We start from the raw sequence: 21,829 nt of genomic DNA, 5'->3' as shown, positions 1-21,829 counted from the left end.
AGAGGAGACCAAGTCCCACTGGCCGAGGGTGATAGGAAAGGTCAGACAGATCCAGTGCCTGATCCTGGCTCTGGCCATTCCCATCGCCTCTCTGGCCCTCCGTGTGCTCATCTGTGAAATGGGAATAACTAACCCATCTGGGGGGGTTGTGCTACAGAACAGGCGAGGAAGTGGCGGTAAGGATCCCATCGTATGCAGGCTGCTCGGTGAACAGTCCGTTAACCCCTCTGGCTTTCTGTACCGTAGCAAGTACAACACTGTGGTGATTTCCAGGGATGACTCTTGAGTCAGCAAGATGGTGTGAAATAACGAGGCCTGGGCTGGGTGGTTTCCCAGGGCTCTCTCGATCCTCTTTAACTTCAAAAAGAATGTCCCAGATAGTTAACACTTCTCTTTATAGCTGAATATCGTATTCTATTGGGGTCAGAACACTTAACATGAGATCTACCCTCTTCACCGATTTTTAAGTACACAGCACTGTGCTGTTGGCTGTTGTACTGAAAATCTCTAAGCTCATGCATCTTGCTGACTGAAACCCTATGCCTGTTGGTTAGTAACTCCTGTTGTCCCCTCCCTCAGCCCCCACCCACCATTCCACTCGTTCATTCTAGGAATCCGACTCTTTTAGAAACCACCGACAAGCAGAATCCCACAGCATTTGTGTTTCTGTGACTGGCTCATTTCACTCAGCACAATGTCCTCAAGAGCCACCCAGGTTGTCACATGTGGCGGGATTCCCTTCTCTTAAAAAAAAAAAAATTGTTGTTATTATTTAATCCTCATCCAAGGATATGTTTCCATTGATTTTAGAGAGAGAGGAAGGGAGAAGGGAGAGGGAGAGAGAAACATTGATGTGAGAGATAAACACCGATTGGATCGGCTACTTCCCATCGGTGCCTCGACCAGGGATCATGGAACCGGAAGTCTGGGTATGTGCCCTGACCGGGGATTGAACCCGAGACCTTTCGGTGTACAGGACGATGTTCCAACCAACGGAGCCACCCGGCCAGGGTAGAATTTCCTTCTTTTCAAAGGCTGAGTAGTATTTGAGCGCATGCATAGAGCACGTTTAGGTTGCTCCCACATCCTGGCTGCGGGGAACAATGCTACAGAGAACACGGGCCGCGAGCTCACGGAGAGCCGGGCAGGTGGTGGGACACGGCCGAGCCAGGATCAGGAGCCGGATCTGTCGGACCTTTTAGCATCGCCCTCAGCAAACAGTTTCTCCTCGAGACCCCGATTTCAGTTCTTTTGGATAAACAGCCAGACGTGGGGCGGCTGGGTTGCAGGGGGAGTTCTATTTTTAACTTTTGGAGGCACCTCCGTACTGTTTTTCCTAGCAGCTGCACCACGGTGCACCCCCACCAACAGTGTGAGCAAGGGCTCCAGTCTCCCCACCTGCTCACAAACACTTTAAGAAGACAGCCATTCGCCGAAACCGGTTTGGCTCAGTGGATGGAGCGTCAGCCTGCGGACTGAAGGGTCCCAGGTTCGATTCCGGTCAAGGGCATGTACCTTGGTTGCGGGCACATCCCCAGTAGGGGGTGTGCAGGAGGCAGCAGATCGATGTTTCTCTCTCATCGATGTTTCTAACTCTCTATCCCTCTCCCTTCCTCTCTGTAAAATATCAATAAAATATATTAAAAAAGAAAAAAAGAAGAAGACAGCCATTCTAACAGGTGTGAGGGCACAACGCATTGTGCTATTGATTCACATTACCTGGACGACCGGTGGCACGGAGCTTTCTCATGTTCAGCTAGAGGTACCGGCTGGTCACTTGCATACCTTCTTAGTGAAAACGTCTGTTTGATTCTTCAGTCTATTTTTTAAATCCAGTGGTTAGTGTTTTTGCTGTTGAGGTGCAGGAGTTCCTTAGATATCTTAGAGATGGACGCCTTATCAGATGTATAAGGACTCTCTCCCCTTCCAAAGGCTGCCCCGAGACCCTGCTGATGGTTTCCTTTGCTGGGCAGAGTCTTTTGGTTTGATGCAGTCCCACTTGTTTTTATTTTTTATTTTTGTTGCCTGTCCTGTCAATATCACATCCACAAAATCACGGCCAAGAGCCCAGAAGTAAACGCACACCTTTGCTCAGCTGACCGTTCACAAAGGCGCCAGGAAGGCATATGGGGGAAGGGCAGTCTCTGTAGCAAACGGTGCTGCGAACTGGATGTTCACACAGAGAGTCAAACTGGGCCCTCGCTTCATACCACACACACAAAGCCACCTCCACACGGACTATAGACTTCAACTTAAGACCCGGAACTGTCAAATTCCCGGAAGAAAACACCGCTCCAACTCGCTGCGGCGAGCAGGACCAGGCTCTCGAGCGGCGGCAACAGCAGGGGGCCGGATTTGAAAACTTTCGTTCCTGTGGTTTCATTCTGGTTTCTTCCTACTTTTATGGCTCATGACACCAGTTTTCTCTTAAGGTCCTCATATAAAATGTCCTCTAAAAGGTATATTTTGTAAGAAGTTTAAAAAGCGAGTTCATGTAAAGAAAAATATTAATAAGACAGGTGGTCGCATATGGTAAAAATCTTGAAGGGAGGTCTCAAGTGCCCCGAGTCTGATAAACACTATTATATTGGCTATAGTTTACTTTAAAATACTGTGACAGCCTGGCCGGCGTGGTCAGTTGTTGAGCGTCGACCTATGAATCAGGAGAGGTCACTGCTTGATTCCCGGTCAGGGCACATGCCCAGGTTGTGGGTTCGATCCCCAGGGTGGGACGTGCAGGAGGCAGCCGCCAATCAGTGATTCTCTCTCATACTGATGTTTCTCTCTCTCTCTCCCTTCCTCTCTCTGAAATTAAAAAAAAAAAAAAAATCAAAATACTAAGGCATGGGCATACCATCCTGTGTGTGTGTGTGTGTGTGCGCGCGCGTGTGTTAGCTTTAAGCTGCACCCTAGTGATGGCTAGTGAATGCTGCAGTCCCCTCACTGGGAATGAGCACGTTAGCAAGTAAGACGCTCACCACAAGTCCTCACTTCAGACGCGTCTCCTTCAGAGCCTTTCTCCACCAGCGTCACAGCTGTCAGAAGTGACTTTCTTCGCTGGTGAAATGAAGGGTGTTCTGGAACTATTCTCAGATGCCCTGGCCCTGGCATGACCAGAACGTGGCGAGCCCAGCATCGCACGGCCCCGCACGATGCTGCCCCGGGTCTAGGGCTCCGAATCCTCTGAGTTCTGCCTCTGCTTGCGGTTTCCCTGTCGGACCACGGTCAGGATTCCCTGATCCTGCCACAAGCATATCGCTGCATCTGTCGCCAGGAAACGTCCATGCCAAGCGGTGTCAGACGGGCAGCGGGTAGGTCACGCGCTTACAGAGCCGCCGGAGGGCTGTTCAGGTTGCTGCTGGATAACAAATGCTTGCAGGTGTGGCAGGATCTTGTTCTCATGGTTTTTGATGAGCAGAAGTTCTTACATTTAACGGAGTCAAAGAAGGCCATCGTTTTGTGGTGGGTGACTTTTGTGTCTTTAGGAACCCTTCTATACCTAGAGATTATGAAGCCATCTCCTACTTTCAGCCTTCAGAACCTTTTTTAGCACGGCCTCTCTCAGGCAGGTCTTTCATTTCCTTGGAATTACATGTGTGGGGTGAGGGAGAGGTTAGGTCTCTGTTTTATTCTCATGTGGAGGCCCATTGACTAAGGCGCCGACCTCTCCTCAGTGATCTGCAAGGCTGCCTTGGTCAGTATCAAAGTGTCCAAACACACATGGGTCTCTCTCTGGGTTCTCCTTTAAAAAAACAAAACGCATTTTTTCTTTTTAAGAGAGGAAGGGAGAAGAAGAGATAGAAACATCAACGATGAGAGAATCATGGATTGGCTGCGACCCGCATGCCCTATACCTCCTGGTTCATAGGTGGATGTTCAACCACTGAGCCATACCTGCTGAGGTGGGGTCTCCATTTTGTTCCATTAGTTTACCGATCCCTGTGCCCACACCACGCTCTGTTAATTACCGTAACTTCCTAATAGGTCTGGTGGGGCAGCGCGTTTCTTCCATTGTGAGCTGCACCTGGCAGCAGCTGGCTCTTGGGGATCTACAGCCCTCATCCCTCTTACCCACCGGAGACCGCCCACTTCTAGTGAATGAAGGCAATGATGACAGACCGAGCTGGCTTAAGTCAGCCGACAGCGAGGACCTTAGCAGCTACCAAAGGCTACGGAAAAGCCGATGCAGACTTCGCAGACCTTGTGACAAAAGGGACAGTTCCAGCTCCTTCCAAGAGGGCAGTTCCCTTGCAGCCAAGCCCAGGGAATTTGGCCAAAACCAAATCCCAAAATATCGGCCCTGCCTCTTACACAGCATCCGCAGCCGGGGGCGGGAACTTCCACGTGGCTCCCAGAACCAGCAGTTTCTCCCCTGCGCTTGGTCCGGGCGGATTCGTGATCTGTGTCGGGCCCCAGCATCAGTCCGGTGCAGGCAGCTGCTGCTATCCCTCACCGCTTCCGGATCCTACATTTCCTTTCCCAAATCCAATGTCCAGAGCTCCTGACACCCTGGGTGAGGGAACGGGGACTCTGGAGAGAAGCTGGGTGGGCTGGCGGAGAAGCAGGAGAGTGCACGCTGGGCTCAGAGAGACCAGTCTCGGGGGAAGGTACCAGCTGGAGCGTCCCAGCTGGTCAAGGTGACCCAAGGTCCAAAGAAGAAAAGCTGGGAACGTGCCTCTGAGAGCTGGGAGACAGGAGTAGTGTCTGCACCTGAGTGCCTGTCCCTGTCCCTCTCCCCCACCCCCGGTCCCTTTCTAAGGAGAGTGGAGCCGGAGCGTATCTGCCTCTATGAAATACATGCTTAAATATTTTGGCCTCTTGAGTTTTCACTTTCAAGAGAGGTCACGAGTGGTATGTGAGGGCTAAGGCCTAAAAGGCCCGATGCGTCGCCCAAACCCGCCAATACTGTTACTGTGAGTCACTCTGTTGGACCTCCGTGTCCTCCTCTACGCAATGGAACAGTAAAACCTACCTGTCAAGGTTCCGGAGAGATGAAACGAGGTCGTGTCTGGCAAAGAGCAGATAGGCAATCGGGAGTGACTGTCTACCCTTCCACGACGCCTCTGGCCACGAGAGGAGCTCGATCCCCTCACGGCCCCCCTTCACGTTTTTACATTTATTATTACTATTTATTTAAATTTTTTTTGGTAAGGGATTATAAATTTATTAGGTCACCTGGGAAAGCAGATGGGCTGAGCCCCAATTTAAGTATAATTTATGTACCATAAAAATCAGCCGACATAAGCACACTAAATTCAGTGATATTGAGTAAATTACAGAGTTGAGCAACCATCACCACAGTCTAGTTTTAGGACCTTCCATCACCTCAAAAACTTCCCCAACCTAATTTGCATCGGGTCTCCACGTCCACCGCCCAGCCCAGGAAACCACTGGCCTGCTCTCGTCTCTCCCATTTTGCCTTCTCTGCACATTTCACACAAATGAAATCATGCACTGTGCACTCTTCTGCATCTGGCTCTTTCCACGGAGCGTCATGTTTTTTGAGACTCACCCACGTTGCAACATTTATCAGTATTCCCCTGCGTTTTATCTAGTCACCTAATAATGATGGACATTAGGACTGCTTCCCATGGTGGGTTATTAGGAATTAATACTGCTGTGAACATTTGCACCCGGGTTTCCGTGTGGATATAAGCTTTTCATTCTCTTGAGTATACAGCTAGGAGTGGTCATGTGATACATTTTCCTTTTGAAGAAACCGCCAAGCTGTTTTCCAAAGTGGCTTCCCACCGCGGTTCCAGCAGCACGAAGGCTCCGGTTCTGCGCCTCAGTCCCTCCCGGTCTTGTCTGTCTTGCCGCTTACGGCCTGCCTCGTGGCGGTGCAGGTAGCTCCTTACGGTTTTATTTTGCGTTGCCCTAGTGATTAATGATGCTGAACACCTTTTCATGTGCTTATTAACCACTGGAGAGCTTTCTTCTATTCAAACCTTTTGTCCATTTATAAGCTGGGTTGTCTTTTTACTACTGAGTTGCAAGAATTCGTTATATAGTTTCAATACAAGTCCCTTATCAGATATAGGATTTATAAACATTTTCTCCTAACTTGTGGCACATCTTTTCATTTGCTTCCTGGTATCGAAGGACAGAAGTTTGTAAGTTTATCCATCTTTGTCTTTTGGTGTCACATCTAAGAACTCTTTGCCTAAACTAAGGTCACGAAGGTTTTCTCCTGTTTCCTTCCAGAAGTTTTATAGTTTTAGTTCTTATGTGTAGGTCTGTGACCCACTTTGAGTTGATGCTGTCTGCATGATGTGAGGGAAGGGTCCAACTTACTGCTTGTTTGCATATGGATATCGCATTAACCCACACTGTTAAGAAGATTATTCTTTCCTATTGAATTTCGTGGTACCTTTGCTGCAAACCAGTTGCCTATAAATTTGTAAGGATTTAGACTCTCAATTCTGTTCCACTGACCTGTATGCCTATCCTTCTGACAATACCACACTGTCTTGATCACTGTAGCTTTTGTTTAAAAATTTCTTTATTGATTAAGGTGTTACATATGTGTCCTTATTCCCTCTTGATCACTGTAGCTTTTTTTTAAAAAAAATATATATATATCTTTATTGATTTCAGAGAGGAAGGGAGAGGGAAAGAGAGATAGAAACATCAATGATGAGGGAGAATCATTGACTGCCTGCCTCCTGCACGCCCCTCACTGGGGATCTAGCCTGTGACCCAGGCATGTGCCCTTGACTGGAATCGAACCCGGGACCCTTCAGCCCACAGGCTGATGCTCTATCCACTGAGCCAAACCAGCTAGGGTGATCATTACAGCTTTGTAGGACGTTTAGAAAATGGGTAGCACGAGCCCTCCAATTTTGTTCTTCTTTTTTCAAAATTGTTTTTGCTATTTTGGGTCCCTTGCATTTCCCCATACACTTTAGGATCAATTTGTTAATTTCTATAAAAAATGTCTACTAGGATTTTTTTTACAGAGATTGTATTGACTCTGTAGAGCAATTGGGGGAGAAATGCCATTTTAACACTACTGAGACTTCTATCCCATAGTATGGCATGTCTCTCCATTCATTCAAAGCTTCTTTTGCTCAGCAATGTTCTCTAATTTCATGTACAAACCTCGCACTTCTTTTGTTAGTTTATTCCTAAGTAGTTTATTCTTTTTGATGTTATTGTGAGTAGAATTATTTTCTTTTTAAAAAAATATGTTTTTATTGATTTCAGAGAGGAAGGGAGAGGGAGAAAGGGATAGAAACATCAATGATGAGAGAGAATCAATGATTGGCTGCCTCCTGCACACCCCCTCCTGGGAATGAAGCCTGCAACCTGGGCATGTGCTCTGATCAGGAATCAAACCGTGATCTCCTGGTTCATGGGTCGACACTCAACCACTGAGCCATACCAGCTGGGCTAGAATGATTTCCTTAGTTTCATTTCTGGGTTGTTCGTTACTACTGTATATAGACATACAATTGATTTTTGTATAGTGATCTTATATCCTGTGATCTTGCTAAGTGGGTTTATTAGTTCTGATAGCGTTTTAGTGGATACCTTATGGTTTCCTACAATAGAATCATGCCATCTGTGGATCAGGGCATTTTTACTTCTTCCTTTCCAACCTGTATGCCTTTTATTTATTTTTCTTTGTGTGTGTGTGTGTGTGTGTGTGTGCCCTTGACCAGTATCAAACCTGGGACCCTTCAGTCCGCAGGCCAATGTTCTATCCACTGAGCCAAACCAGCTAGGGCTATTTATTTTTCTTGCCTGCTCACCCGGGCTAGAACTTCAGAGTGGAACAGAAGTGACAAGAGCAAAAGCACTTATTTTATTCCTGATCTCAGGGGGAGAGAGCATTCGCTGCTCCATTTTCAAGACATTTTTCTTGCTGTTCCTACTTACCCTTTTCCCATCACAACTGCTAGTGGTTTTAAGTTAGAGAAATAAATACTAAAGATAAGGGAAGCTAAGCAAACTAAAAAAATATGCTTCTCTCCTGACCACAGCCTTAATTCAAATAAAATATAACCAAAACCCAAACCCCTTGTTCTTTAAAACATTCAAGCGATTGGACACCAGCTGCCATATGCAACAGCAGGGGTTGGCTCAATAGCTTTTGGGTCATTCCTGCACAGAGGGATACTATGCAGCCACTAAATGTAGGCTCAAGGAGATTTTTAATTGCACGGGAAATTCTTAACCTATATAATAAAAGGCTAATATGCAAATTGTCCCCTTGACCAGGAGTTTGACTAGGAGTTTGACCCGGGGGTGGGGCTGGCCAGCCAACTGCGTGGGGCCCCTCCCCTTGACTGGCCCAGCCCGATCGGCCGCAATGGGGGCGGGCTGGCTGGACCCCACCCGTGCACGAATTCGTGCACCGGACCTCTAGTATTATAGTGTTAAAGGAAAGAGAAAGAGCAACAAAAATAACACCGATGGGATGGTCTCAACGCCATAAAGAAGCACATGCAGGAGAGAAAAGAAAGAAAATACGTACAAACCTTTATCCTTGTTGCCTCTGAGTTGAAAGATCATGGATGGTTGTTTTTTTCTAATTTCTTTCAACTGTACAGATTTTCATAATAAGCATCTTATAGCCAGGACAGGAAAAGAAAAAAGGCTGCCCACAGGGCAGACGCAGGCAGGGGCACGCTGGCAGCTCTCAGGCCTACCTTGCAGTATTCATCGATCGGTATCAGGCGTTTGACGGCCACGTCCCGGATGTGGCTTCGTCGGAAGAGGATTTTGCCTGCAGAGGAGGAGAGCACACACGGCATTGGCAGGGGGCGGCGGCCAGCTCGCAGCACCGAAGGTGTGATGTGCATGCCTCTGGTAGGCCTGAGTGGTACCCAAATCCCTGGCTGTCATCACCACCCCCTGTTGGATACCCACGGGGCCTGATGACCCCAGGCGTGGTCCCCCAAAGCCCGGCTCGCAGTTCTAGTGCAAAGGCTGGAGGGGTGGGGCCCGGTGGAACGTTCCGATGAGTTCAAGGAGGCAGGGACCAACGGTGGAAGGCAGGTGCTCCTGCCCGGTGCAGAAGGAAGGTAGACCGGAGGGTCTGAGGGCCTCTGTCCAACGCTGGGATTCTCAGGCCGCCTGGGCAGGGCAGCGAACCGCAGCTAAGCCCTGACCCAACAGTTCAGGCTCCCTTCCTCCTCCTGCCTCCACCGCCTTCTTTCTGCTCTCGTCTATGTGCCCGGCACGCCACGCTGTCTCGCGATCCTGCCCCTTCCCTCTGCCTGGAATATCCAACCTCACCCACCATCCCCGGGGGGAAACTCGGGCCGCTTCACTGGGTTGACAGCTCCTGTCATTTCTGACTGCACACATCACGCGATTGATTTACTCGTCTTCTTCCCTACCAGGCATGGGCTCTGCACAAATAGGGACCGACGGAGCCTTTGTCAATTTTGTGTCCTCACCGTGGGGCTGACAGCTCAGGACAGAGGCGCAGGCTCCGCCAGGGTCCCCGGGAGGGGGTGTGTGTGACACAATGACAAAGGCCTCACTCCTCTCCCAGTGCAGCGGCCGTGGGACAGGAGTCTCTGGGCATGTCAGGTGTGCGGCCAACGGGGGAGACGGGGAGCCTCGTGTCCATCGTGCTGCCGTGGGAAGCGGGCAGCCGCATCGCTTCAGGGAGACAATCTCCATTACAACCCCAGCGCAGGGCTTAGTCCCTCACAAGAGGGTCGTGACTTTCTGTTTTTTTTTTCTTCCCCAAACTGTTTAGAATTCAGGCGTCCTCGAACTACGGCCCGCGGGCCACATGCGGCCCTCCGAGGACATGTATCCGGCCCGCCGGGTGCCGCTGCCTGTCCTGCTTAGCAGCCGACTCGTCCCGGGCCCGCAGTGCGCATAGGAATTTGTTCATAGTTTTTTTTTTTAAACTATAGTCCAGCCCTCCAACGGTCTGAGGGACAGTGAACTGGCCCCCTGTTTAAAAAGTCTGAGGACTCCTGGATGATACTGCATCACACTCTGCACCGAGCTCTGTTTCTTTTCTTCTGTTTTCTTGTGTGTGTTTTTTTTTTCTGTTAATCCTCACCTGAGGATATTTTCCCATTGATTTTTAAAGAGCGTGGAAGGGAGGGGGAGAGACACAGAGAGAGAAACATTGATCTGAGAAGAGACCCATGGATTGGTTGCCTCCTGCAAGAGCCCTGACCAGGGCCAGGGATGGAGCCTGCAACCTAGGTATGTGCCCTTGACTAGAATCGAACCTGGGACCCTTCAGTCTGCAGGTCGGCGTGCTGTCCACTGAGCCAAACGGGCTAGGGCCCCAGCTCTGTTTCTTCTTCTTCTTTTTTTTAAAATATATTTTATTGATTTTTTACAGAGAGGAATAGAGAGTTAGAAACATCAATGAGAGAGAAACACTGATCAGCTGCCTCCTGCACAACTCCCACTGGGGATGTGCCCGCAACCAAGGTACATGCCCTTGACCAGAATCGAACCTGGGACCCTTCAGTCCGCAGGCCGATGCTCTATCCACTGAGCCAAACGGGCTAGGGCCCCAGCTCTGTTTCTTAAGACCTGCCACCCGCTGGCTAAGTTGCCATGGGTGGGCAGCAGAGCTGGAGTTCCTGCTCCTTCCGGGCGCAGGGCAGGGCCCTGAGGAGCAGCATGTCGTGGCTGGGACCTCCCGGGTGAAAGGCTGATGGGGCCGGACCCCATGTCTGCATCTGATGTGAAGCGTTTCTGGGCTGAGCCACGGGGAAGAATGCGAACGTGCACCCCTCCCTCACTGCGGGCCAGCCCGCCTGGGGCGGAAGGGGTGCTGGGGCGGAGAACAACCTTTTGTTTTCCACGGTGGAGGAGGCCAGACTGTAATTTTTAATTTTCAAGCTGCGGCCTCTGCCAAGTTGGCTGGCCCAGCTCTGGCCGGGGAGGAGGACTGAGCAGGGCGGCTCCCCCTCCCCCTGCCTTTGTGCTCACAGGAGACTTGCTTTGTTCTGCTGACGTGGCGGGCTTGGCAGAAAAGTGACCCCTCGGAGCGGGGACGCTTCTCCCGCAGGCCCCTGCCCTCGGCCGCGGCCTCGGCGTCGAGGAAAAGCTAAGAGATGGCCCGGGAAGGGATGCCCTCGGCGTCCTGGGGCCCAGCGGGACCTCTCAAAGCTGCAGTGGGTGCCGTGAGCAGGGACACTGGGCCGCGTCCCTGAGAACAGCATTTTCATGAATTCGTGGGTGGAAGAGAATTACGTAATCATGAAAGCTTCCAGGGGCTGGGGGGAGGGTGGGCTCAAGTTCTTCCCCGTCCTGGGAAGTTTTTCCAGAGCTGGGTTTGCCTTTATTCCGATAGTAAGACTTATACCTCACCCCTTGGGAGGAAAACCTACATTTAATTTTTTTGTTGTTGTTGTTAATCCTCACCCGAGGATGTTTTTCCATTGATTTTTAGAGAGAGTGGAAGGGAGGGGGAGAGACAGAGAGACAGCAACATCAGTGGGAGAGACTCATCGATTGGCTGCCTCCTGCATGTGCCAGACCAGGGCCGGGATGAATCGAGCCTGCAACCAAGACACGTGCCCATGACCGGGATGGAACCTGGGATCCTTCAGTCCACGGGCCAACGCTCTCTCCCCTGAGCCACACTGGCTAGGGCGAGAAAAACCCACATTTAGAGCCCCAGTTCAATGTGAGTATTCAGGCCGAGCATTTAAGTAACGCCTCCAAGATATGAAATACCAAGAAGTTCCAAAGGAATGTCACGGGACCCTGTTTCTGCCTTTACTGAGAACCTACTATGTGTCCGGGAGAGAAGCTTGTGAGGCAGGGATCATATCCCGGTTTATGGATGGGGACAGCGAGGCCCAGCGGGGACCGGGGTGGGTGGCGTCCGCCTGTCACAGGGATGGAGCCCGGACTCTTGGCTGCTGCAGCTGGCACTCGGGGTTTTCTCCAACAGGGAAGAAAATTCCAGTGTGATTGCACACTCTCCCCATGGAAGAACTAAAACATTCGCTTTTTTAGGCAAATGACCCTCCCAGTCGACGGGGGGTCTGGCAATCGCCTCTGCCCAGTCTCTAAACCCACTCAACATGACGGCATCTGGGAGGACCCACTCCTGTGCCCACGGCAGGACCCTGGAGTGGGGGAGGGGAGCCTGGGCGCCTGAGTGACCCGGGAGTCTCCCCCACTGTGGGGCCTGCTCCCTTTTCTGCAAAATGAGGAAGACGGGAAGTACTTGTGATTTGGGGTGGTGTCAATTTGCTGAAGATCTGTACACAAAAATGACGGAAAATGCCTGCCTGCTGCCAGGTCTGTGCCAGGCACTCACCTACCCTCGTAACCACTCTGTTACCGCAGTGCCATGATCCTCTCCTGTGTGCGAAGGAAGAAATGAAGGGATGAATGTAAAGTGCTTAGCCCAGCGCCTGGCACACAGCAGACGTCCAATCAGTGGTAGCGACTGAGACCATAACACTGGCTTGGGTAGAACCTACTTTCTTTTCCCTTGCTAATCCTCACCCGAGGACATGTCCATTGGTTTTTAGAGAGGGGAAGAGAGAAGGAAAGACAGAGAGAAACATCGATGTGGAGAGACATATTGATTGGTTGCCTCCTGCACATGCCCCGACCAGGGCCCGGGCCAGGGAGGAGCCTGCAACCGAGGTACGTACTCCTGTCCAGAATCGAACCCGGGACCCTTCAGTCCGCAGGCCGACACTCTATCCACTGAGCCAAACCGGCTAGGAATATAACCTAGTTTCTGAGCTGAGGCCTGATGCTACTCCTTCGGCAAGGAATTGTTGTAGGAGGAAAGGGACATGAACGCCTTTATTACATTAACTCCTCCACGAGGCCTGGAGTGGGGCCTGGCACTCAGAAAGTCCATGGTAGATAGACGGGTGGAATTTCTACAATGCCCCCTCCCCGCAAGATGGCCCACCCTGACCCCTGAGCCGGTGACTAGGAAGGGATCTCTACGGGCCACGTCTCTTTACAAGATGACCCTGCATTAGCCAGGTGGGTACGACACAATCACACGAGTCCCTCAAAGCAGGCTGCTCCCTCTGCGGGGGGCGGCCGGGGCAGCCGGAGCCATGTAAAGCCCAAGCAAGACTCGGTGCCTCACTGCCGGCCTGAGGATGGAGGGGCCACCGAGGGGGGATGCAGACAGCCTGGCTGACGCGAGCAAGGAAACCGGCATCTCAGTCCTGGAGCGGCAGGAACTGGATTCTGCCCCAGATGCTCCGGATGAGAGCTGGGCCCAGCCAAGACTTTGATTTTGCCTTGTGAGACCCTAAACCAGAGTACCCAGTGGAGGCCTCGGGGACTTCCGACCGGAAGAACTGTGAGATGATAAATGGGTGCCGTTGTAAGCTGCTAAACTGGTGGCAATTTGTTACGGAACAACAGAAAAATGATACAGTGGCCATGAGAGATGCCACTCGTTATAAAACTTGACGCGTTTAATCATTCCCATTTTAGAGGCAGGAGGAGCTGAGGCTCCCAGAGGTGAAGTGTCTGGTCACTGGGACAGTGCCCCAAGGAGGACGAGCCGAGAGATCCGGGAGCAGTGAGCCCCACCTACCTGGCAGGAAGGGGATGATCCTCTGTTTGGGGTCCTTCTGTCCTCCTTCCATGGGAAATTTGTCCAACATCTGCATCTGTCAAGGGAGAAAAATACCAAAATATATGACACGTGCACCTCTGACCTTGGAAGGAATTAGACCTGACACGTGCGACTGGACATCCTAAAGCTCGCTTTGTTCAGCTTTTCAGAGTGTGTATGTGCCAGGCGTGGACCAGACTCTGCAGACACTTTCCCCACACTAACGGTAAGTCCGTGTCAGTGGGACCGGGGGTTTCCATGAAGCAATTCCTCACGCCCACAGCTGCCCGATGTGTGAAGGCCCCGAGCTGGGAGTGGCCACTCTAGGTTCTCCCAGGGGTCTCCAGCCACAGGGCCTGAAATGTGACAGCACCCCCGGGGCCACCAGAAGTCCACGGATGGCAGGTCACCCTGTTCCCTAAGAATTGCTGGGTGGTGATAAGGGCCAAAACCATGGAGACCCAATCATGACACTCCCCCGCCCCCCTGAGAGTTCCCCAGGTTGGCTCTACAGACAGCTCTGTGCCCGGCCCTGCTGGCCCGTGGCCTATAGCAATTAAAGAGGCGGCTGAAGAGGAAACGGACCATTTCAGGGTGGTGTCGGAAGCACAGCGAGAGGAAGGCGTGGGCTGCCGTGGGACAGAGGAGGAAGGGGAACAGAGGTCCCAAAACCAAAAGCTCTCAGAGTGCGAGAGAGGCCTCTCTGACCTTTGAAGGGAATGAACAGGAAAGATCTGATCTGATCTATAAAATCGCAGGGATCTGCTGCTCGGGGTCCCGGGGAAGGGATACCAACTTGCAGGGCGACTTTTAGAGTAAAGCCGGCTGCGGAGTCATTAGCGCTGCCGTCAGGTATCTGGTCCTTCTCTTGAGCACCCGGCAGGTGTGAACGTCCCACCCCCTTGAAGTGGGATGTAGTCACGTAAACGTGAGCAGCCGAGACATGTCCCTCGGGGTGGAAGAACCATGAATGGAGTGTGATTCACCACTGCCCACTTCCTTCTGCCCTGGAGACGGGCCACACTCCAGACAGTGGCTTCTCTGCCTGTGAGGGTCCTGGAGTAAGGATCCAACACCCTTTGATGGACGTGTAGCCCGAGTGAGAACTAAACCCTTATTACACAGTGAGGCTGTTTATCACAGCAGCCTATCCTAACCCAACCTGACCGACCGGTCCAAGCGCCCCGGATTCCAGCAGCGGGAAAGCTGCCTGGCACTCAAGACGTGTCGCTCTGGCGGGATGAAAGGAGCTTCGAGTAGCCTGGGAGGAATAAGCACAGCTACGGTGCAGGCATGCGGGGGAGGGAGGAGAGGGCCGGAAGCACATGAGAAACGTGTGTATGTGCCAGGCGTGGACCAGACTCTGCAGACACTTTCCTCACTAAATCTTCAGAACACTCCTTCACGCTGGACATGGCTCTCCAGGAACCGGGAGCCCAGAGAAGTGAAGAAATGTTCCGTGAGCCTGTAGCCAGCAAGAGGCGGGGCCAGAGGCTGCACCCATCTGCTTCTCTGCCATGACTCCGCCTCTGAGATGCTACGAAGACACTCAGTCAGGACCCGCTCCTCCGCGGGGAAAGGGGGCCGTTTACCCAGGCTGGCGCTCCTCCGCCTCCTCCTGGTATGTGCCGCCCCTGGGTAGGGGCTCGGGTTCAGCTTGGCCAGTGCCCTGAAGGGCTGCCCGCCGAGGCTGTGGTTTCATTTGGGGCTTTCTGTCGGCCCCTCCTCCGTGCTGCGTGGTGATGGGGAAATGCTTGGTCCACGTCATCCAGCAACCGGGGATGCCACAGCGGGCCTCGCTGGAAAAGGCAGGCTTCCCTGTTTGAACCCAGGAGCTTCTCAACACCAGCACATAGTGGGCACTCAATAAAAACCGACTAAAGCAATGAATGCAACTGAGTAAAAGTGGGGTAGGGGGGCAGCTTTAGGAGATGTTTGCCAAGTACCCCTGATGAATAACATCCGTATTACTAATCTTGAATAATAATGAGCAATCCCTACTGACATGTGACTGGCAGCTGACTGCTAACCAGCCTTCTCCGACACGTGGCTCTACCTGACCGTCATAAGAACCCTGTGAAATAAATGTCTGATCCCCAGGTCACAGATGAGGAGACTGGGGAGCAGAGAGGGACAGTGAACCGCCTCAGGTCACACAGCCCAGTGGGAATCGAGCCAGTTCGAGTACTGTAATCTAAATGCCATTCTCCTTCCGCAGGATCACTCTCTTAAACAGTTTTGGAGTCACGTGAACATGAAGAATTGGCTCGAAATAAGGCAAGCTTACTACTCCACGCACAGGTGAGCAGCAGAGTGATCAAGCGGTCTCTGCTGGAGTGTTGGAAGGATTTGTCTAACACTATCCTCCTTCCCTTCTCAATTTTACTGAAGACGATGTTTGCCAACATGGAGCACCATGAAAGCGAACTTTTACTCTCACGCCTTGTCCTGACTTGCTTTACCCCACAGAAGCGTGGCCCGAAGGGAGGAGGTGTTACTTGTTAATTTGAGGCAGCAGACCTGGGTTAAAGCTACAGTGTCTAACCACAGATATTCTACCCCTGGGGCCAGACCGCCCCGAGCTTCTCCCGGTGCCTCCTCATGCCAGCGTGTCCTTGGCCGGATCCCACCCGCAGAGGGAGGCACACAGCCCGCTGGCAGGGTGCTGTGGCGGTGAATGCTGGGGGGAGCTCTCCGGGACATCCTAGGTGAGGAAGAAATCCACCTTGCGCTCTGCCCATAATACATCTGTATTTTTTAATTGAATGTACTGGGGTGACACTGGCTAATAAAATGGTATCGGTTTCAGGTGTACAGTTCTATAATGCATCACCTGTATATTGTGCAGAATAAATTTCTTCTTCGGAAAGTTATTTGGGAACAAGTCTGAGTGGTTTGTGAGGTTGTGTGGGTTTTTTATTGTTAAGTATATGAAACATAAAATTCATGACCTCAACCATCTTACATGTTAAGTGATGTTAAGTACATTCACATTGTTATGCAGCCACCAGCACCATCATCTCCAGAGCCTCTTCCTCACTCCAAACTGAAGCTAGACTATATCCATGAAACCCAGCCCCTGGCAGCCACCATTCCACTTTGTCTCTAGACAGCTATTCCAGGTTGCGAGTGAGTGGGATCCCACAGTGTTTGTTCTTTGTGACTAGCTTGTTTCTCTTAGCGCAGTGGTCGGCAAACTCCTTAGTCAACAGAGCAGCAAACCGCAGCTCGCGAGCTGCAGTTTGCTGACCACTGTCTTAGCGTGTTTTCAAGGTTCATCCATGTTGTATCACGTGTTGGGATTTCCTTCCCTCTTCAGGCTGAATAACATTCCACGATGAGGCTGTGTTTTAAGACTGGCAAAACTCAGGCTACCCGAGCCCCCTCAGTGGCCGTCCCATAGGACTGTCTGCCGTGACGGGCATGTCCTACATCGGCCGTCCCTGACGGTACCACAGTGGCGACTGAGCACGTGAAATGCGGCTCCTGTGACTGAGGAACTCAACTGTTAATTTCACGTAATTTTAATGACTTTACATCTGCCTTCATTTAGCCTCCTGTGGTAATCCTGGTGAACAGGGCTTGGCTCAGGGGTGGGCAAACTTTTTGACTCGAGGGCCACAATGGGTTCTTAAACTGGACCGGAGGGCCGGAACAAAAGCATGGATGGAGTGTTTGTGTGAACTAATATAAATTCAAAGTAAAGGAGCGGAGGGGAGAGCAAGAGAACCCTCCGCTCTTTCGGCTCCGCGGGCCAGATAGAACAGCCGAACGGGCTGGACCCGGCCCGCGGGCCGTAGTTTGCCCACGGCTGGCTTGGCTGGACGCTGACACTCATCCTCTCTTTGCGCCACACCCGGTCTTACTTCATTTTCTTTATCATCCATCCATGGGGCCCGCTGTTCGCAAGGATGGGTGATCGGAGGCCTGGGAGCTGTTCGATCGGAGGCCTGGGAGCTATTGGTCTTAGTGTGCCCAGGTTCACAGGCCACACGCTGCTGCTTCTATCCAGGCGACTGTCACATTGGCAGCCACAGGCTTTACGGCAGACCAGGCAGCGTTCCAGCCCCTCCCCGGGGACCCCGCACCTCCCCGGGGACCCAGCCCCTCCCTGGGGACCCCAGCCCCAGGCTGTCTGCAGCAGCAGGAACAGAGGCATGCCCCACCAAGTCCGACCACAGACCCTGCCCTTGGAAACCAGAAATCCCACGCGCCTCTTCCTAGATGATAACAGGAAGCAGTGCTCAGGGTGAGGAGGACTGGAGACCTGGGAGGAAAATGAGTCAGTGTGGGGGCAGGGAGGGGGGGAGACGGAGCCACATCCAATGGACACAGCCCAAGCCTCCAGCAGGAAGGAGAGAACACTCCGCCAGCAGTTTCTAAGACCCCAGCCTGTGGCAGAGGGAAAGGAGACATCTGTCCAAGGAAAACGCCGTGGAGGCTGGCGTGGGGGCCGCACACGGTTCATGCTAGTGGCGGACTGGACTTGGTTCCCTCGGTCTCCCACAAGCCCCATGTCCAAGGACAGCCAGGGCAGGCAGTGGAGAAGGCTGGGGGGACTGTCGCACGCAGCTGCGGGCTGCTGGGGAGCCACGTGGTCCTCAGAGCAGGCGTGGCAATGCCCCTGGACCTGCTCTACATCCGTAGGGGGTTGTCTGTGGAAATTCCGTCCCCTTGAGGAGCTGATCTGTCTAACTGTGGGCACGCCCTGGTGTCCTGTGCCATGCGTGCACCCCTCCAGTCTGTCCACTTCTCTCATCCTTCTTGCCCCTCCCCAGGCCAGGTCAGCCTTTTCTCAGCCTGACCCCCTCCACCACCTCCTCATTGGTCCATGGTAGGTGCTTGGTAGGTATCTGTGCAGAGAAGGAATGAATCAATGAATGAGCAAATGAATGAAAAGAGGGGGTTCAATGATGCAGCCAGCCACTGTCTAAGAGCAGAGACATTACATCCCAGGAGGCAGCAAGAGGACCTGGGCTGGGGCTCAGGCAGACCAGGCAGCATTCCTATTTTACAAATAAGGAACTGCTCGCTGTGGGAAAAGACCACTACCGTATTTTCTCAGCTACACATCATCAACATGGCAACAGCTCTTCACTGGGGAGGGAAAAACATTCCATTAAGCGTGTATAACACCCCAATTTCAGAAGAAAACGTCTGGCGAAAAGACTGTGTCGGAGGGTCCGGCAAAGGCAGTATTTGGAGAAATATGGTTGGTGCACCGTGAGCAGGGGTTGGCTAGGGTGTTGCTGGGAACCTGTGTGGGGGAGTGAGAAGTCTTCAGTTCTGCCAGCCCTCTGCCTGCCTCCAGAAAAGATGAGAGGACACACTCCCTTCCCTTTGGTTTTGCGGCAGAGCATGGGGGCTTCTGGGCAGACAGTCCCCAAAGCTCACAAGTGCACTTGGGTTGTCGAACTCGCCTGAGCGAGACAGGTCAGTCCTATCTCAGTCAAAACAGGAAACAAATGATATTTACAGCGCAGCTTGGGACAGCCTCTCCCGTCTCCAGATCTCAGTCCCTCCTCCAGGGAGAAACGAAGGAGCAGATGTAAATGCTGCTGCAGCATGGCGTAGGCTCTGTGAATTGATGAGTCCAGGCCAGCGATATTCAAGTGGCGTGCCCCAACCATTTTTATAACATGTGATACCTGACTATTTAGTCAGGAACACTGACCTCTTTTCCCTGAGATTGTCCAATTAAAAAAAAAAATTACAACAGTTCGGCCCGTGTTGCTCAGTGGTTGAGCATCGACTGATGAACCAGGAGGTCACGGTTCCATTCTCAGTCAGGGCACATGCCTGGGTTGAGGGCTTGATCCCCAGTGTAGGATGTGCAGGAGGCAGCTAATCAGTAATTCTCTCTCATCATTGATATTTCTATCTCTCTCTCTCCATCTCCCTTCCTCTCTGAAAACAATCCTATCTAATAAAAGAGTAATATGCAAATTGACTGTACCTCCGCTACACCCACAAAGCCATGCCCACCAGCCAATCAGGAGAAAGTATGCAAATTAACCCAACCAAGATGGCTGCAGCTACGGAGCGAGCAGGAGGCTTGGGTTTCCCCAGCAATGGAGGAAGCCAAGCTTTCCGCACACCCTGGCCAGCCCTGGACTCCACTCAAGGCTACAAAGTTTCAATTATAGAAGATAAATAAATCCCAACAAAAATAGCGGCAGCCACAGAGCTGGAGAGAGCAGGAGGCTTGAGTTGCCCCCGGCGATGGAGGAAGCCAAGCTTCCGCAGCCCTGGCCTGCCTTGGCCTCCGTTCAAGGCTACAAAGTTTCAATTATAGAAGATACATAAATCCCAACAAAAATGGCTGTGGCCACGGAGCAAGCAGGAGGCTTGGCTCCGCTCAAGGCTACAAAATTTCAATTATAGAAGATAAATAAATCCCAGATACCAGGGCCTCCACTTGGGTCGCCGGGGTGTGTGGCCAGCCTGCAAACCATCACAGGCCCCTCACCCAGGCCACCCCACGGCCCAAGGGAACCCCCACCCTGATCTGGGACACCCTTCAGGGCAAACCAGCCAGCCCCCACCTGTGCACCAGGCCTCTATCCTATCTAATCCTATCTAATAAAAGAATAATATGCAAATTGACCATCACTCCAACACAATATGGCTGCCCCCATGTGGTCAAAGATGGCTGCCCCCATGTGGACACAAGATGGCCACCACAAGATGGCCAGCAGGGGAGGGCAGTTGGGAGGGACCAGGCCTGCAAGGGAGGGCAGTTGGGGGCGATCAAGTCTGCAGGGGAGGGCAGTTAGAAGTGACCAGGCCGGCAGAGGAGGGAAGTTGGGGATGACCTGGCCTGCCGGGAAGGGCAGTTGTGGGGGACCCAGGCCTGCAGGGGAGAGCAATTGGGGTGGACTAGGCCTGCAGGGGAGGGCAGTTAGGGGTGACCAGGCCTGCAGGGGAGGGCAGTTAGGGGCAATCAGGCTGGCAGGGGAGCAGTTAGGCATCAATCAGGTTGGCAGGGAAGTGGTTAGGAAGTGATCAGACTGGCAGGCAGAAGTGGTTAGGGGCAATCAGGAAGGCAGGCAGGTGAGCAGTTGGGAGCCAATAGTCCTGGATTGTGAGAGGAATGTCCGACTGCCCATTTAGGCCCGATCCTATTGGGATCGGGCCTAAACGGGCAGTTGGGACATCCCTCGAGGGGTCCCAGATTGGAGAGGGTGTAGGCTGGGCTGAGGGACACCACCCCCCACCCGTGCACGAATTTCATGCACCGGGCCTCTAGCATATATATATTTTACAAATAAGAAGTATATATACACATATACATATGTATATACACTGAGTGGCCAGATTATTATGATCTCTGAACGCATAATAATCTGGCCACTCAGTGTGTGTGTGTGTGTGTGTATTAGAGGCCTGGTGCATGAATTCGTGCATAGGTGGGGTCTGGCCAGCCTGGCCACAGGGAGGAGACATGGGTGGTTGGCTGGCCTGCCTGCTGGTCGAACTCCTGGTCAAGGGGACAATTTGCATATTAGCCTTTTATTATATAGGATATACACTGAGTGGCCAGATTATTATGTGTTCAGAGATCATAATAATCTGGCTACTCTGTATATATAATAGCCAACACAACAATAGCTGTCTGGTATTAATGGATCAAAATTATACCTTTTATTTTTTGTCAGATCGGCAAAAAATACATTTTTTTGGTGTGCCTCAGAATTTTAGTAATTAGCCTATGTGTGCCAGGAGATGAAAAAGGTTGAAGAATTGCTGACCTAAGAAATGGCTCCTCCCAAAGGAAGTCTCTCTCTGGGTCCCCATAGCACGCAGTGTTCCCGCTTACAGGACACACGGGCTGGCGCTTCTCCGAGGGCCCCCTGCCAGGCGCAGTGACCCAGCTGGCTCCGTGCCCCCGTTGTCGGAATTCTGTAAGATGCCGAGCTACCGTCCCGCTCCCTCATGCCTCTGCACCTTCGCACACCTGGTGTTCTCCATGTGGAATGCCCTCTCCCACCCTGTCTGCGGGTCAACTCCTTACTCATGGTCTCTAGACCCCGCTTCAATGTCACCTCCTCCAGGAAGCAAGCCCAGCCTGAGCTCCCTGGCCGGGACAGACGCTCCTTTCTGAACCCCTGGAGTCACTCGGGCTCAGCAAATGCTTACTAGTAGCTGTGCTTCCCCAGGGAAGCCCTGGCTCCAGGGGCGGCCATGACCCTCAGCCTGGGAACACACTGAGCCAGTGGGAAAACTCAGAGGGCAAAGGTCGCCTGGCACAGAGTACAGGAGACCCTCGGACACCTGAGGCCCCTTCCT

General features: G+C 52.2%; 1 protein-coding gene across 2 annotated transcripts in view; it reads right to left on the bottom strand.

Moving 5' to 3' along the window:
• Positions 1-21,829, bottom strand: part of SH3PXD2B (SH3 and PX domains 2B) — a 95,379-nt gene that overhangs the window by 35,621 nt on the left and 37,929 nt on the right. For both annotated transcript variants that reach the window (XM_080673164.1, XM_080673165.1), the window contains exons 3-4: positions 13,520-13,595; positions 8,655-8,731 (exon numbers count right to left, since the gene is read on the bottom strand). In XM_080673164.1, coding sequence (XP_080529290.1) covers positions 8,655-8,731; positions 13,520-13,595 — 153 coding nt within the window. The remainder of the gene's footprint in view (positions 1-8,654; positions 8,732-13,519; positions 13,596-21,829) is intronic.

This window comes from Plecotus auritus (assembly GCF_963455305.1).
Source record: "Plecotus auritus genome assembly, chromosome: 6".
Lineage (NCBI taxonomy): Eukaryota > Metazoa > Chordata > Mammalia > Chiroptera > Vespertilionidae > Plecotus > Plecotus auritus.
This window is presented reverse-complemented; position numbering and strand designations above follow the sequence as displayed.